This window comes from Pongo pygmaeus, chromosome 2 (genome assembly GCF_028885625.2).
Source record: "Pongo pygmaeus isolate AG05252 chromosome 2, NHGRI_mPonPyg2-v2.0_pri, whole genome shotgun sequence".
Classification (NCBI taxonomy): domain Eukaryota; kingdom Metazoa; phylum Chordata; class Mammalia; order Primates; family Hominidae; genus Pongo; species Pongo pygmaeus.
The window spans coordinates 90,046,878-90,065,718 of NC_085930.1; the positions used below are offsets into that span (position 1 = coordinate 90,046,878).

Consider the following 18,841-nt stretch of genomic DNA (forward strand, 5'->3'; position numbering starts at 1 on the left):
AGCATGGTGGCATACGCCTGTAGTCCTAGCTACTCAGGAGGCTGAGGCAGGACAATCACTTGAACCCGGGAGGCTGAGGTTGCAGTGGGCTGAGATTGCACCATTGCACTCCAGGCTGGGAGACAGAATGAGACTCCATCTCAAACATATATAAATAAATAAATAAATATTCTGTAAGCAAGGCTAAATAAGTCCCCTGGGGAATACCAGTAGAAAACTTTTATGCCCAACACATCTTTTACCCCAAAAGACAATAATGACATGATCATCCACTTAGATTGGCCAACTCAAAGCTCCATGGTAAACTGATTGCCTGTGTTGTGAGTAAGCTTTCTAGAAACTATAACAAAACATGTTTGGAGTTGCCCCTGAACAATTTTCCATTAGTACTTTTGGCTAGAATTTGTGTTAAAAAAAAAAAAAAGATCACAGTAAAATATATTAATTATGCAGATCCATTAGTCTGCAGAGTGGAGAGACTGAGGTGTTTCCATTTTCAAATCCTGAAGCTTTAAACATTTAAAGACACACTGATGACCAAGAGCCTCTTCTAGAAGATTTAGTGCTTCATGTGCTGATTTCAGGCTCAAAATATTCACTGACTTATTTTCTTACACAAGTATGTAACAGGACCACCAGCTCTATTTGTGCAACAGCCTAGAATGTTTAACGAAAAATGCAAGATTAGTCCAAAACTAATTATGTGTTAACACCAGCTGCTTTCTCCATACTTAATAGATAATTTTTAAGTGCTTAATGATCAATATGTTTAAGTACACACATCTGTAGCCAAAGAAAGGGCAGGTTGAAACATAGGCAAGATGGAGTACAATCCTGAGTACTGTTGATTTGGAATTTAGTCACCCCTCTGAAGAAAGAAGTGTCTTCTAGCTAGGGACTGAAATATGATATACTTTATAAACTTGTCTATAAGGTTAGTTTTTAGGGATAGTCTATATTTGATGCACACTGTGGTTGAACACAATATATTTTATTAAAGTAAAAGTTTTCATTTGATGGCTGTTAGTATATTTAGAACTCTCATAAATGCTGTTGGAAAAAGCAAATTGATTTGAATTTATTTGTCAGTATTTGCTCTAATACCACACTTTTGATTAAACCACCCAATTATGATTATTTTTTTAAGAACAAGAAAAAGACATAATCCAGAATTGAGGAGTTAACCAAGCTTGCCTCTGACAAAAATGACTATCATTTTGGAAATGTATTTTATTGTGTACTGCACTCTGAACTCTTTTTAATTAACTGGGTGCCTAACCAAGAGTAGCTCAAAAGCTGTTGCTTATTAGACACAGCAGATCACACCAAGAACTCAATATTTTGTTAACCACTTCAAAACTTGACTCTTAGTTCTTCCAATTTGTGGTGAGTGGTTTTTGTTTGTTTGTTAGCGGTTTTTTGTTTGCTTGTTTGTTTTTAAGATCCCTCTGAGTTTTGGTAAATTTAGCAAAGGTGTTGTGAGCTAGGTTCTATCTTCTAGCAACATTTTCATCACTCATAATCCTTTCTCATAATGCAGCATTTTACAGGCTCACTTTATGACTGGAATGCTCTGCTTCTCGTCCAGAAGCTGCCACTTGAGGAGAAATTTCAACCTTATTGATTCTATGTCAGTTGCATTTTCCCCCTATAAGATCCAGCTGAATTTTATTGGCTCGGGTGGATTTAAAATGGGGAGCTCAGTGCTCAGGTGCAAAGGAACGCATTTGGGGACTCTGAATTTCGACTTTGTCATGCTTCTCAGCATGCTTATTGGCAGCTGTGTTCCTTTTTAAATTACCCAGGTGAGATAGAAACTTTGCAATATTCAACCTGAAGTGCTACCTCAGCCCTTTCCAGCTAGCCAAATAATAGAAATTAAAAAAAAAAAAAAAAAAAGATTGTGGGAGTGAGTAAAGGGAAGGTGAGAATTTTGTAAAGCTCTCCAAAAATGATTCCATTAGAATTGCTTTTTATATTTTGCACCAATGACGACCAGCTGCCTTGAGATATTGATATTTCTAAGCTATCATTGCATCTTTATTTTGACTTTATGACTTTATGACCAAAAGACTGAAGGTCAAAGGAATTGATTTACTTTGATCAATTAACAGATCTACCTTGATTTATCCACTTCTGCATAAATTTTACCCTAGGTGGGCTCATTGAGTCACACTCATATCTGTGTATCTGCTCAAATTGAGTGGAAATAAAGCACATATTCTTCAGTTTCAAAGACATACTTAGCTTGGAGTCATAAAGACATAGTCTGAGAGGAAGGAGACTACCTTGTATCAGAATGGGGAAAAATAGGATATTTAACTGTAGGTCCCTGGAAATCATTTCAGTCTTGGCGTTTGTTGTAGATTGTACCAATGACAGATGGGAGGGAGGAAGAGCAGGACTCTGGAATGAGCCTGCCTGGTTCCGAGACTCATCCCCATCACTGTGTTTCCTCAAGTAAGTTACACACTTGTCCTATGTCTCCATTTTCTCATCTGTAAAATGGGGAGGTAATGTTATGGCCCTCATAGAGTGCTCCTCAAGATTAAAGGAGATAAGCCATGTAAAATGCTTAGCACAGTGCCAGGCATATAGGATGTACTTACTAAATGGAAATGACTCTTGCATTCTTCATTATGCTAAAAAGAAGAGAGGAGCTCATTGTGAAATTTTAAAAATCCCTTTGTTGTTTTCCCCCAAATGACAAAAGTCTTTAATCCTTGGAAGAGATTACGACAGATTTTCTGGTTATGATATTATGGACCTTTCAGAAGTGATACTTGTAAAAACTGTGCACATTGGCTCTAACTCAAACTAAGGATCCCGACCTTTTAAAGATACGGATGTCTTTTTGTTCTTCCTTTGTGGGCCTGAGTATGGTTGGAGCCCTAACGCTTCTGTAAACTAAGAGACTGGAGGAAAAGGCATAACTTTCACATGCAGAATGCATGCTGCCACCTCAAGTTTCATTAATTTATATTACTGAATAGCTTCAGAAGATGATAAGCTCTGTCTATAGCAAATGACTTCACATACAACCTGTTACAGCCATGAAAGGAGAATGATTATATAAAATATATTATATAAAATATTAAGGGACATTGAGGGATTGGATGTGCGTGTGTTGCGGAGGGGAAGAGGTGATGTTGCATGCTGGTGAGTTTACTTAGCAGTAATTGGCAACAGCCCAAGGATAAAAGTTTTGTTTGTGTGTTTTTTTTTTCAACAAATTATCTGCTAAGATACACTTGGATCCAGCTAAGGTTTGTCATCTAAGACTGATACTAGGCACATGCTTATTGGGACCAGTAGCAAGGCAATATAATAACTTGGGTGGGTTTGGGGGATTAGTCTATTTTTGAGGCTGAGTTAGATTGATCAAAATTCAGTCTATTTGTCAAAATGAGTAGCTTCATTGGAGTGTGCACAGCATGTGTGAGTCATGGCACGTCCAAAAGGGAGTAGATATGAAGGTTAGTGCACTCCCAGACAGGCATTCTGAGCTGTCATAAGACTACTTCAAAATCTGAAAAATTGCTATTCTGAAAAAAATCTATGCCTACGAGCCCTAGGCCTGCATGATATTCCCAACTTTACTCTCGAAATCTCTGAAAAATGTATAGTCAGACCTCCTCTTGCTTCACATGCCACGGTGCCTTTAACTTTCATCACAAATCTATTCTCCAGCTCATTTCACCATGAAAAAGACTATGCAGATTTGTTGATTGTGTAACAAAAAGAGAAGATTAAAGCATCAGTTTGTTTCCATTAAAGCAATTATTTAATCATCTTCTCATCCCTGTCTGGAATAATTATATTAAAAGACTTTTCCCCAGACTTCTGAATTAACAATGAAGAATTCAGACCATCTTTTACTCTCGAACAAAAAGAACACAGCTAACCAGGTAGTGCATTTAAAAATCATTTCTAGCAATGGTGACCGGACAGTCATTTTGCAGTAGTTAAATTTAATAACAACAACTTTTCTCCTGATTAGCTTCACATATAGAAACACAGGAGCCCGGACTGGGCATCTGACAGATGGTGGCAGAAATACACAGTGCAAAGAAAGATGAAAGAGAAGCAACAGCCACTTGTGATTATAGCTTTTCATGGCATGCTAGGACTTCATTTAGTGATCTGAATACTTTTTCTAAAGTCAGTCCTTTTAAAGGTGCATGCATCCAATCGTAGGGGAAGCTCATTCATTCTACATCCTGCTATAAGACCTTATAAAACTAGCACCGTTCAGCACAACATATAATATTTGGTAGCTGTATATGGAGTTTAAGTAATTCTCACTCTGACACTGATGAAGAAACTTTAATTAAAATGGTAAGCAGGTTGCAGCACAATGAATGTATTTAGGATATTAAACACTCCAAGGAAGGAGGAGTAGGGTAGAATGACATTACATTTTTATAAAGCAAATATAAGTTTGCTTAAATAGTTTCCTTACTATGTTCAAAGAAACCCAGCACATACTTAAACAGCTAAAGTAAGCATTTCAGTATCAACACAGCCTCTTTGGTTTAAACATACAAATTACAAGAAAGCAAAGTCATGAAAAATACAGATTATTACTAAAGATGTAAAAACTGATATTTGGAAAGAAAAGTGTACAATCCAAATGTGCCTATGGAGACACATGCATGCACACACATATCCCCATAGCCAGCTGTAAATCAAGATAACTGTAAACTTACCGGAGCAAATATCACCATACACATTTACAAAAGAATTGATAATCCAACTTCCCTCTCCTGAAAGAAAATAGAGATTGTCTCATACTAAAAATAAAGCTTCTCTGTCCACAGCACCAGCCACTTGTCCCTCTTTTTATGAAGCAAAGGAGGAGAAGAAGAAAATCAATGCAGAGGGAAAGTGAGATGTTATACCAATCAGATAGCAGCTTCAGCCTCATTTGCAGAGAGATGGCAAAACGGTCATATTATTAGACGGTGACAACCCACAGCTGAGTACAGGAACCTGATACTCCCCTCTGGTGAACGCTGCCTGCTTGGTGGGGAGGTGGCTGCCACCATAGTGAGCTCCCACACTTGGCTCTTGGCTCACAACTGGAAGTGCAGGACTGCTTTGCACAAGCAGGCTGCATCACCAACAGAGGCACCATCTCCCCTTTACTCTGCCAGCCCCCTCCTCCTGCAAGCACAGTGCTTAAAAACAAACTAGGAGATTTTTTTAAAGCCAGAATTTTGTGTTTTAAGAGTATGGGGAAAAATGGTGGTTTTATAAAATCTTATGAATAGATTTGCATAGATTAAGTAAATGTTGATATGTTTGTTAAATAAATTGCCCTCATTTTAATGTAAATGCATAGATGTTATGCATAATCCCCATTTGGGAAATTCGTACACTGCCCATAAATAATCATTAAGGTGATGTACTGGAAGACAGGCTTTTAAGGCTCTGGCAACTGTAGAAGGGACAGATTACAACTTGGTTGCTCACTCGTCACAGGAGTGTTACTTAAAGACGTCTCCTGCAAAATCTCAAAATTGAAATGGTTTCAGAGGCTTAAGTGCGATATGGATCTGCTTTTTTCTTCAAATAAACCTCTGTAGGAAGGAGTTCAGCTCGACTACTTCGAAGGACCGAAATCACAGCACCTTGAGGCAATGTGTGTTGGGGGCATTTGTATCAAATTCTTGGAGAGGCTGCCACAGGTGACATGTTCTCACACTGGCATCCTGGACAATTTTTCCCCAAGGCAGATACCACAGCACAGGGAGAGGAAGTCTGTCTGCCTTTCCTTCCCGCTCCCTACTTTGGGTCCCCACTGAGTGCAGGAATGTTGAAATGCACATAGGCTGGCCACATTTTTTATAGGTATTAATTTGTTGTTAATTTGGAGTTGTCCAAAGTCTTTTTTTGAGGTCCCTCTCTCTGTCTCTCTCTCGCTTTCCTTCCTATCTCTGTCTCTTTGTATCTCTCTCTCTCTCCTTCTCTCTCTCTCTTTTATGCATGCACACACACACACACACACACACTATCACTACCATACCATAGCCACCACCATCATCTCTCTTACTCCCTTTCTTCCTTTTCTTATACACACAGTAACAACTTGGTGGATAGGGGGAGGTTGGGGGACCAAACAAACCAACCAAAAAACCATAAAGAGGAGTCAGGCAACTTGGGTTCTAGTCCTGGTCTCCTACTTACTAGTCATGTGGCCTGCGCCTGAGCCTTAGTTTCCCCTTTGTAAAATGGCTACACTTATGCCTCATAGAGCTGTGAGTGGGAAGGTGTGGGGAAGAAATGAACAATGGGCAAGGCAGTGCTTTCACCTACACTACACACCTGCAAACTGGGCTCAGGGAGTCCAGCTCCCTTTCTCTTCCATCTCTTTTGATCAGCTTGTTGCCTATGCCTGAGCTTTTGGAGTGCTTACCAATTCTTCAAACTGTATATGCCCCATGGCCCCTTTGAAATTCTGATAGGAACCTTTTCTTCCCCACTCCCCTGTGGCCACCCCTCCCTGCTTATTGACAAATCTCTGCACTTCAGTGAGAGAAGTTACTCAGGGGAGTAAATTAAGCAAGTGAACACATCTGAAGCAGGGAAAAAAAGGCTTAGAATCACCCCGCATTTAAGTGAGCACTCAGTAAACATTTACAGAATAAATAAATGAAGGATTGACTGAAAGAATAGTGTCCCTGTGCTGAAGGCCACAGTTCCTCCAGGTGGCTGATAAGGGGCAGCGTTAGAGTAGGGTCGAAGAGGCGGCAGTTTCCAGCAATGCACCTGTAGGGTAGAACCATACTTAATTGTTTCTTCACGGAGGCCAGTGAGTAATTCTCATTGGCTCTGAATATTAAGAGCCCCACTGCAAGTAAAAGGAAAAAAGTTCTGTCTTCTACATAATAATAGTGAACATTTCTTGAATATTTCCTCCTTGCCAGGTACTACTCTAAGTGGGTGTTTTTGGTATATCATTTTATTTGAGCCTTACAAAACTACGAGTTACAATTTTTATTCCAGGGTATAGGTGAAAAAACCAAGACCCAAAGAGTTAAGTAACTTATCTGAAAGTACACAGTCAATACCTGGTAAAGCTAAAATTTGAGCCTAATTGTATGCCATTGTCTAAGCTATTAACCACTCTGCTTTGGATGCAACATGATGGCACTTCTACTTTTATTTATTCAGTGTACAGGGTATGACAAATCCACATTTGGATGCATGGACCCTGCAGTAACTTCTCAGCTGTCCCCATTATGCAGATTTGCACCAGAGACTGGAACTTGCTGGTGTAGAAAGAGCCCATGAAATCCACGCTCAGGCCCTGCTGGTTTCTGTATGGACTTGGGCACTTTAACATTTGGGAAGATAGGAGGTATGAGGCTCAGTCTTTGGTTTGCTAGAGGTTTGCTCTGTGACCCTGGGTGTGTCCCAGAATTTGTCCACGTCTCTGTTTTTCTCAAGTTTAAATTGAAGGGTTTCTACTGAATTATCTCTAAAGGGCTTTCTGGGTCAACTTTCACTAAATAAGGTTCTAAGGCTAATAGGCAGATTCTAATCTGCTGGTTGGGTTAGCTCTTCCTGCCTCATATTTTTTTCGAGATAGAGCATTAACATTTTCTGAGTCTCCCCTGCTACCACCCTTCAGTCACCTCTCTGTGGACCACTGCAACAGGCTCCCTTTAGGTCTCACTGCTTTCACTCTTACCCCTAGAAATCTCTATTACCCATGTTGAGCCATTTAAAGCATAAATTAGATCATATCACTCATCTGAGAAAAGTTCTTCAATAGTTGTCCAGTAAGTTTACAGTAAGTAAAACCCAAACCCTTTCCCATGCCTTTAAAATGTTGTGCAGTCTACCTCTCATCTGTCTTTTCATTTTATTTAATTTCAACCCTCTCCTTCCCTACTCTTCAGCCACACTCACCTTCTATGCCTTTGCACTAGCTATTTTGTCTGCGTGGAACATTGTTTCCTCAGCTCTTTTCCTGCCCTCTCTTCCTTTGCCATTCAATTGTTAGTTCTACTTTCTGTTTCTTAGAGGGTCTTTCTTCCCCAACCACCTAACTTAAAAACATCTTTCACTTTCTCCAGTAATTCTTTTTTTTATTTTTGCACTTTATTGCCTGATACCTTCTTGCTTATTTATTTGTTCATTTATTATTGACTATCTCCATTTACTAAGACCTCTACAAAAGCGGGAAACTTGTTTGTTTTGCTTAATACCATATCCTTGGTGTTTCAGAGAGTACCTGCCACATAGTAGGTGTTCAATAAAGATTTGGTGGATAAATGAATGAATGATGAAATCAGTGAATCAACATGAGAACAATTTAGGTTTAAGATGGTGGTAAAGAAACCTAATTTTTTCAAAGGAGGTTAGCCTTGAAATGGAGAACAGATGAATAAGGGCAATTGATTCATTCATAATAGCAGATACAGATTATTTTTACCTCTTCATTCAAAGAACATTCTGGAAGGGTTGCAAATTTCAGTGTCATATTGATTTAATTGGAAGCCATGTAAAAGATGGTGGAAAGCTCCTTTTGTAAACTATACTGATCAGTTGTTTTTTTAGAAGCTTGGGTTCCCAGGGTTTTGCTCAGCTAGGCCCACATAGAGCAGCTGATTTTTTGATACTTGCCCATATATTCGTCATTAGAGAAATAATCTTGTCAGCTAGCCACTTAGACTGTCCTAACCTTCCAATTTATCAGACAGCTCAGACAGTCGGCTACCACTCTCTATCATAGAATTGGAACTGACAAAAATAAAGCGATATTTCAATATTTGATAGTTCTTGTTTGAAAAATGATATTCACATTGTTGCTACTGCCTTTAAAATAGCATTTATCCATTATTAGATTATCAGAAATAGAAGTACAATGTTTTCTAAGTCAAGTATTTATAGAGAAGGTTAAGTAGATTAACATAATCTGTGATTCTCTAAAAACCTCATTAGCAATGCTAATTTCTAATATGATCAGAGCTTCAACTGTGATCTTTCAGTTGAGCAATGGCCTTCAGACAACTTCAAAAGAATTTTTTTTTCCTCTGAATGGAAAAGCTTCTCTCCCCTATGGTGGACACACCTTCTGGTAAATGCAACAGTTCCTTTGCCTTATAGCTTCTATTTCTAAACATCTGGCCTCTCAAAAGGGGTCCTTTCAGACCTGTCTGCTGGCCAGTGGGAGGCCTAGCTTTCTAAGCATTTAGCAAACACAGAGAGGAAAATCCAGAGCCAGAGGATTCCTTCATTGCAGTAGGAGAAAGGAGGTAATCAAAGATAAGGCTACTTTGGCCATACTAATAAATGACCAAGAGAGTTAGCCAAGCCTCTTCCATTTTGCTTCAGGAACAATTTCAGCTCTTTCAAGCTATAGCAGTGAGAGCACTTACATCCAATTCACTTATGGAACAACCTTGAAATCTTTAATGGTGCCTTCCTTTCTCTGACTGAGCACAGCTCCTAGCATGGGTAAAATGCAATTTATTGTGATGTCAGCAGGCATATAGAATCAGGGCAGAACTTTCTAGGCCTCTTATCTTTTATTTTCCTTGTAAGAGAAAGTTGTTTTCTCTAACACTGTCTCTATTCTTTTTCAAATACTAATGAGATAAAATAATATTAATATCACTTGAAGATTTATTAGATCATTAGCTTTCCTCAGTAGGCTTCAAATCTGTCTGGAAGAATTCTACACTGAAGCTGGGAGGCACAGTAGCTCAGGCCTATGGTACTGGAGCATAAGGTAGGCAAGGCCGGGAGTTCGAGACCAGCCTAGGCAACATAGCAAGCACTCATCTATATGACGATAAAACATAATTTTATTAAAAAATTTCTACACTGAAACTGTAAGTACAGGGAAAAGTTTGTGGATGCAAGAAAAGCTAAGGAATATAGTGGAACAAGATTGAGAAAATTAGGATTTTTGGATGGAAATGTAGTCATGCTTGGGAGATAAAATTAGAGAAAATGGTAGTTAAAATAGCAGATAAAAATGTGCAAGACGTATTTTCTGAAGACCATGAGTCTAAGCTCTTCAAAGACACAATATCTTACTATCTCTGTATCCTCAGCCCAAAGCAAAGTGCCCAGCACAGAGCGGCCAAGCAATGACTATTTGCTGAATGAGGGATAAATAGAATTATTTGGAGACAGAATATATGTGGTTAAGCATGCTCCCCTTTAGGCAGACATTGTGCTGGAGAGCTTTTGTTTGTCCCTCTAGAGTCACTTTCTTGCCTAATCTGTGTCCCAGCAGGCTGAACTAATGGACCCCATCAATAAGCTCCCTTTCTTTGAGGCATCCTAATGCAAGGTGCTAATAATAAGAAATACTGCCAGGTAATTAGAGGGTGAGAGGAGACTGAGGTCAAGATATTTATTCCCTTAGTCCCCCAATGGGTCCTGAAGTTGGCTATGTTCCTCTAGCGAAGGCCACAGGTGCTGTGAAGTGGCCCTCTCCATCCTTACAGCTTCTTTCTCTTTCTTTCTTTCCTTCTTTTTCTTTCTTTCTCTCCCTCCCTCCCTACCTCCCTTCCCTTCCTTTCTTCCTTCCCTTTTTCCTTTCTTCTTTCTTTCTCTCTCTCACTCTTCTTTCTTTCTCTGTCTCTCCTCCCTTCCTTCCCTTTTCTTTTTTGCTTAAACCTTGTTTACCTCTTTTCAATTTGCCCCTTCAAAAAACTCCCCTCAATCACTCTGTTTGAGTGTGCCAGCTATTTCCTGCCTGAAACCTGACTAACACAAACAGGTGGATTCTAGTTCCAGTTCTGTATATTACTACTTATGTGGTCTTGTCACTTGCCCTAACCGATAAAATTGGGCACTTGTAAACGAATGCATACAAGGTGTTAAGTGCATACCAAGCATTTAACATCTAACAATAATAAGGATGAGAATGATACCCTTTGCCAGCTTGTTTGTTTGATAGAGATAATACTACATGCTCTTTTATTTTGTCTCTAGAGGAAAGAGCTGTTCATGTTTTAGAAAGAAAAGGGGCCAGGCACGGTGGCTCATGTCTGCAATCCCAGCACTCTGGGAGGCCAAGGTGGGCAGATAACTTGAGGTCAGGTGTTTGAGACCAGCCTGGCTAACATGAAGAAACCCCATCTCTACTAAAAATACAAAAATTAGCCGGGCATGGTGGCAGGTGCCTGTAATCCCAGCTACTCAGGAGGCTGAGGCAGGAGAATTGCTTGAACCTGGGAGGCGGAGGTTGCAGTGAGCTGAGATTGTGGCACTGCACTTCAGCCCGGGCAACAGAGCAAGACTCAGTCTCAAAAAGAAAGAATGGAAAGGAATAGGAAAAGGAAAAGGAAAGCCCATATCCTGTAGAGAAAGATTTAACAGTCTTCCCCCACTGGAATATCAGGGAGTATGGAAATCCCATTGAGGCACATGGCTTGAAGCAAATAAAGATTTGTTGAAACTACTGGCATTTCTGAGTATTCAGAGACTCAGTCTATTGATTGGGTCCATGAAGAGTTGCTTCTTTTTGATTCTTGCTGGAGGGCTGTCCATGGATTCCTGGATGTCCATCCACAGGCCCTGGATCTCAGGCAATAATTCCAGATCTATTAAGTGCTTCCATTTCTGTCCTAATTAAATATTTCAAGACAATGGAGGGGCTGAGTCCCTTTAGAGACTCCCTAAATATCCCAAAAAGACTTTGACTCAGGAGACAAGGCGACTCAGGTTTTACATATCACGGCTAAAACCATCATTCTCAGCAAACTATCACAAGGACAAAAAACCAAACACCGCATGTTCTCACTTATAGGTGGGAATTGAAAAATGAGAACACATGGACACAGGAAGGGGAACATCACACACTGGGGCCTGTTGTGGGGTGGGGGGAGGGGGGAGGGATAGCATTACAAGATATACCTAATGTTAAATGACAAGTTAATGAGTGCAGCACACCAACATGGCACATGTATACATATGTAACAACCCTGCACGTTGTGCACATGTACCCTAAAACTTAAAGTATTAAAAAAAAAAACTCACCTGGGGGCTCACGTCCTCAATAGGAAACAACAATTCTCAAATCCATGAGAAAGTTGTTAATCTTCTAAAGTAAAAGGACAACCATTCATTCGCCTAAAAATTTCAGTTCTGCAATTGTTTATGGCGTATGTGTTATATGACATGCTCATGCCATGCACTGTATCACTCTGTGGATACAGTGGTGAAACAGGTAAACATGGTCCCTGCTGAAAGGAACTTAGAATCTTTCTGAGTTACTGTGCAAGCCAGGAACTTACGGGCCTGGTATATAAATAATGCTTAATACACATTCTTATATGAGTGAATACATAACGCTGAATTACTCTGACATATTTCTTAATTATAAAGGTAAGTATATGAACATATTGGCCTAGGCTTTCAATGTTCAAAATGTAAAATACAACCATCAAATATTTTGGTGAAATTTGTGTATATGTGAGAATATAGATGGTACATTCAAATAACCAAATCATCTCAGCTTACAATGTAACTACAGGCATAATATTTAATAGCTTAGTTTTTTAAGCTGTATGCCAGGAATTCCATGGAGATGCTCCAGGGCACACCATGAAGATGGGAGGGTGTGCTAGGGGCAGCCAAAGGAACCAGGGTTCCACATCCCTTCTCTGCTTCAACCAGCCCACTCCACTGTTTTCTCTATATCCCAGGTTTCTGAACATGATTGCATTGGAACAAAATGTTTTAGATCTTAAATGAAAAACTGTGGAGAACCACTGAGGTAATGGAGAAATTTGGCAGTTGTGATTTCCTACCATGGACCTTTCTAATTCCAATAAGGGTGCTAATATTTGTTTCTGGGTATTAGCCTAAGCGCTGTTCATGGATTATGTCATTTATCATTCAACCTGATCTACTAGAATCTATTGTTATCATCATTTTACAAATGAAAATGATAAGGTTTAGTGCGGTTCAGTAAGTTGCCAAAGTCTGCCTAGATGGTAAGTATTTGAACAAAGGCTTGAACCTGGGTTGTCTGTTTCCAAAGCCCAGGTTATAAATCTCCACATTACCCAGTCTTGCGAATGTGCACAAGTTTAGCACATACAAGGTGGGAGATGGGCATTTCCTCTGTGACAGTTGTTTAGAGCTTAAAACAATGTTGTATTCATTTGCATAATTTCTGGTGATTATATCTACTCTTCTGGTACAGGGCATTAAAAGTGGTCCCACCATAAACTGCTGAAGAGTAGATTCACTCTTTCTGCAGTCCTGCATAGCACACAATATTACATTGTTCATAGTAGGCACTAAATAAGTCTTTGCTTATTATTAAAGAAGAGAAAATAAATGACTTTTCTGATGCCTATTTTCATAATTCTAGTCAAAAATAGCAGAGATACATCTGTTTGTTTTCCTTCTATTATTTTTTACAACAGGGAGAGCTCTATCAGCAAATTGATGGCTTAGGAGTTTGGTTGTTCCTAACACACATTTCTTAAAGCCTGGTATGGAACCAGAAGATGAATAGTTGTTGCTATGATTAAGGATTAAGACTTTATATCAGAAAGAATCCCTGAGGTCCAGTTTTTACAAGAATCTTGTTAGTACTGTAATAAGAGTGAAAGAAGAAAAACATGGAAACCATTTTCAATAATCTTGCCCAGTACACTGAGATATGAATAGTAAATTCGATCAAGAGGTACTTGACTTTTTCGCTGATCATTTCCCCATGAAGGGGGCGTGTCATAGCCAACTGCGTGTATTGATGAGACTCTGTTAGCCTTTCCAAACTTGTTTCTTCACCTGTAAAATGGGAATAACAATGCTGAGGTGTATAAATAATACACAGCTGAGGCTGATGGAAATTACAATGACACAAGTGAAATGTACTCTCTCTCCTAAAGCTACAGGCAAGATACATTTCAGAATCAAACACTTACAAAATGGCTTTCTGGTTTTTCTTTCCTTTTCAACAAATTGAGTTAAAAAACCCTTGTTAAACCAATATGCCTCCAGAACCCAGACCAAATTACAGCCCTTAAAATGAGGCGTGGGTAGGAAAGAGGATGAAAGTCTGTTTCTCCCCATGTAGTTTATGAAACGTAGAGTGTATAACATTTGAGTGTTTTCATGGAGCTCCAAAAAGCCTAGTCATGATCTGCTTGATTAGGATTCCATCTGAAAGCATTCTCCCCACTCTGCTCCCAGCTCCTGACCCACCCCAGTGTTAGGGATGTGTGTGGTGATGATGCCCTGCAGCAAAGGAATGGAGTTGGTCTAAAGGGATCTGGGGCATTATTTTAATTGGAGTGCTTATAAAATATTTGTAAAAACCTCTCTCTTTTGATGAGTGTGTCTTACGCCAGAGGTGTTTCTGCATCCCTATGGTATGAGGGTAATCCATTTAGCTGGCAAAATTTCTACAATTTTATTAACCAAAAAATCCCTCTTATCTGGGTTGAGGCTTCTTATATTTCTAATTTACACCTTCCCAAACCCTCGGATTCAGGGCTGCAAGGGGAGTCGCTGCAGCCCTGGTATCCCATGGGGCAGTGGTGAAGCCACCATGAAGCAGCTCATGTGAAAGTACTTTGAGAAGCGAAGCGTGCAGTACCAAGTACAGTTATTCTAAGTTTCTGTGTTCAGTGTCCCCTCCATAAATATAAGACAAAACTATCTTTCCTCCAATAGTTGATTATGTATTACTGCAGGCCTGTTTAGAACAGTCCAAAATGCCATGTGAACTGTTCATTCTCACACGGAGAAAAACCAGTTTTCTTTCTTCAGCTGTGCCTCTATTTTTAAAATAGAATGTCTTACCAATGTCTTCCTTAAAATGTTAGTTCCTTCTTACACCATCCCCAAGTCTTTAAATGATACAAATTAAGAGAGTCAGTCTGAAGAACAGGACATTCTGATATTTCCAGAATGTCACTTATCTCAACTCTAGGAGCAACACTTTTCCTCTCATTTTGCTGAAAGTGTAGAGACAAAAACTCCCTGTAAGGGGCTGTAGCGCCACTTGTTCTGACATTAGTTAGAAAAGGAAAGTCAGCCTTAGACCCTGTTCAGAAAAAACTTCCACCCTTTCTGTTATAACACACAATGCTCTGTGATATGGATCCTGGGGAAGAAAGCCACATAGAAATGTGGTTCTCAGATTTGGCTGCCCATCAGAATCACCCGAGCAGCTTATAAAAGAACATGGATTATCAGTTCCAAACCCAGACCTTTCCTGAATCAGAAGCCGGGAGGGTAGAGTACTTAGAAATCTGGAATTACCAACTCCCCCAGCTCCCTTTTCCCACAGGGAACTTGACAGGGAATCTTTGTACAGCACATGAAGTTAGTGATTACATTGAATGATCATGAACAAGGCCACCATAACCTGTCATACAAGGTGAGTTCCATGCTCAACACAAGCTCTGAGTAGGAAGTGGAGTCTCACCAAAGGTGAGAGAAGCTGCCTGCAGGCATCAGCTCCACAGTGTGGAAACAAGATCAGTGAGGCCTGAGGCCCATCTCTCCCTCTCCTACCTCTTTCTTGTCTGGGTCTACCTCTTTCAGGGAGCATGCTGCCACACACACCAGAACAAGAGGAGGGGCTAATCTAAAAACAATAAGAGCAATGACAATGTTGAAATGTATGTGCCAGGCCCTTTCCTAAGCAATTCATAGGAATTAACTCATTTAATCCTCCTTAAGATACAATTAAATTTTAAAAAATTAAAGTTCAAAAGCACATGGAAATACTCCTAGAACCACTTCTTAAAATCGGCTTCAATTCTGCTGTCTTACCTCAAACCATCCCTAATCTTTTCCATGTCAGTTCATCAACACTGCTGCCCTGTGTACCACCAGAAGCCTTAAACAATGCTGTCTTGGGGTTGCCCCTCCCCGAGAGTGTCCTCCTGAGAGACAAGGACATAAATGCAAGTAGTTTATTTGGGAGATGATTCCAGAAAAGAGAGTGGGGAATTGAGACAGGGAAATGAAGGGAGCTGATAAAGAATGCATCCATGAGCAGGTGCCTGTGGTAGGCAACTGGGGCTACCTCACTGGGGTGCTCTGGAAGATAGCGTGAACATGCTTCAGAGGTATTATAGGAGGTGCAGGAAGCAGGTGAATTTATCCTCCAACTCCTTTCTCTTATTGGCTCCTGCAAGCATCAAATTCCCTGCCTTTCTGGTCTATCCCTCTTCACAGCCTGAAGCCCTCAGTTAGAGAGAACTGGCCTACAGACAGAATGCTGAAGGCCTGTGTGGTGAGTTCTGCAGGTTTAGGTGCATGGCCTTAACAGTGCCTGCTGCAATGCGTACAGGTGCTTTGGAAAGGTCTAAGTCACAAACAGGGAAGAAAAAAAAAAAGAAAAGGGAAACTATGACTTTTTTTTTAATGAGGGCTCCAAGGAAAGATTATGTTGGTTCTGGCTGTACTTCTCAGTGATTTTTTTTTCTTTTTGTTTGTTGGTTTTGTTTTTAATGGGCTTGATGATTTGTGTAACAGTTCACACTTTCTTTTTCTTTTCTTTGCAGCCACGTGCTTTCAAGCCTCTGCCCTTGGTTTATGCTGTTCTCTCCACATAGAATGCTTCGCTTCTCTCCTTGGCCAAGAGTCACCATGACTCTACTTTTCCTTCAAAAGACCAGATAAATTACCACTTCCATTCTTTTTAGTTTTTTCTCATGTATAACCCTCATTTCATCCTGTGTCATAGTTAGCCATCTTCATGTTTGTCTGTTCTCTTAACCCAATATTTTGCAAGTGAGAGGTGATAAATATATACCCATTGAATGAATGGACAGACCTAATCTAAATAATGAGACCTCAGGCTTCTTATTTGTAACACCTGATTTAACTTCAAACCCTGGGCACTTGATTGTGGAAGAAATATTTCCCTTCCCCTTGCACATGTTCAAAATTCTGTTAGGTCATTCAATGTTATTGATTTCTAATGTTTTCTTCCCTGTCCTTCCTATCAGGGTAAATTCCACATCACTATTAGATTGAAATGAGACCTCAAATATATCTTATTAGTGAGGTAGCACCAATGAGTTCATAAGTCCACTAGGTTAATGAGCCGACATTATCAAATACAGATAAAGAAATAGAGAAGTGTTGTTGGCTCTGCTGCCCAGGAAGCAACAGCTTTACAAATCATCTTCCAGTTTTAGAAGCAAATGCCCATATCTCACTCTGCTGAAAGGCCACTTTCCCTGTGGGGGATTCATGATTAGGTTTGTGAACTCCTACTCATCCTTCAAAACCCAGCTCGGTTGTCACCCACTCTGTGAAGAGGAAAAGAGGAAAGAAGCTGATACTCATGGAACACTTACTCTTCCAGCTACTGCCTGTGACACTTTAATTGTGTCATTTTATTTTATTCTCCCAACAGCACTGCAAGGTAGAAGTTATCCCCATTCTTCAGAAAGAAAAAAAAATGGAGCTAAGCAAAAATCCAACAAATAAGTGATGAAAATAAGCTCCGAAGCTAGGTCTCTCAGATAGCAGTGTTATACTTTCTGTTAGTTTAGATTGCCTTCCACATTGTCTATATAATAAACTTTTTTGAGTACATATGACCTCACCCTGTGTCACAATAAATCCTCAGCAAAACATCTGTTAGTTGGATATTATCAACCACATTTTACAGGGATGCAAAGGTCTAGGAGGTGCTTTTCTTCCTCCATCTTATGTACTTCCACACTGGCTGATCTGTTTCAGTTATACTATTTGTCTTAAGACTTCACAATTATGTACATCTATTTCTATCTTCCAAACAAGAACACAATTTCCATGAGGATAAGGTTGTGTGTGTGTGTGTGTGTGTGTGTGTGTATTCTCAGTGTAGGAGTGAATGAATGAAACTGTGGAATAAACAAATTCACTTATACCATAAAATAAAATGTAAAGATACGTTAATGCTTTGAAAAAGTCTTTATTTGAAAAACTGACTTTGACAAAATAAGGTTATGGAATATTTAATGTCCTAAGTACAATTAGCCCACATTGGATGCATTTTATTTATTCACTCAGGTCATGTATATCTGTACCTCCCTCACATCTGGCAACATGCCAAAATTTCAGATTCCCAGCAACCTAGCTCTTGTCTATGTTTTGATACAGGCAAGAACCAAGAAAAAAAAAATCAGACAAAGGATATGTCACCAAGCCTTTCATACACTAATGACCATGTACCTTGCTCAGATGAGAGGTTCCCTGATCCTTACCCGGAGACTAATTCCTTTTCCTTGACAAATAGTCCTAATAAGGTTGGTTTTTCTAAGTTGACAGCATATTAGAAGAAGCCAAGTAAAACGGAACAAACTGTCAGAAGAAGGCACACTTAGAGCCCCATGGAACAAGAGAGAGCACAACAACAATGAAGGAGCATCAAGAAGAACTTGAAAGCATGGCATTTTCAGAATATTTTATGTAAGGGCAAAGAAACCCTGCTCTGCTTCACAGGTTCTGAGGATATCGTTATGCTCTGGCAAAGAACAATGTTGTCAAAAAACTGTTAAAATGTTTTCCATCAATTCTATTTTAAAACACAAAGATGTCAACAAGTTATACATTTAACTAATAATTTCTATTTAAAATAGTTACAGTCTTTTTTAAAACAACTTGAAATTTTGGTTCTTAAATGACAAAACTTTGATTATCAGAAATCATGTCTATTAAGGAAGAATTGTTCCCTAGGGATTCCAAAGATTGCTAAAATGTTGCAGTCCTAAGATGGTGCCAGTCCTGGTAATACACAGAGTGAGCAGAAGTGCTAAGAATAATTGGGTATCTCATGGCTAAATTCCACTTCAGATCCACAGCCATTGGATATATTTTGGAGACCTATTTAACTTTAGTAGTTTGAGGC

At 39.5% G+C, this 18,841-nt stretch overlaps 1 protein-coding gene across 2 annotated transcripts in view; it reads right to left on the reverse strand.

Annotated features, from left to right (window-relative positions):
- SYNPR (synaptoporin) overlaps window positions 1-18,841 on the reverse strand; it is a 341,046-nt gene that overhangs the window by 165,536 nt on the left and 156,669 nt on the right. Inside the window, exon 1 of one of the 2 annotated variants that reach the window (XM_054483340.2) lies at window positions 4,710-4,877. The exons of the other annotated variant lie outside the window; for it this stretch is intronic. Within the exon in view, the coding sequence (XP_054339315.1) occupies window positions 4,710-4,733 (24 nt within the window). The 5' untranslated portion in view covers window positions 4,734-4,877. Of the gene's footprint in view, window positions 1-4,709; window positions 4,878-18,841 lie in introns of those variants that run through there. 2 annotated transcript variants of the gene reach the window in all.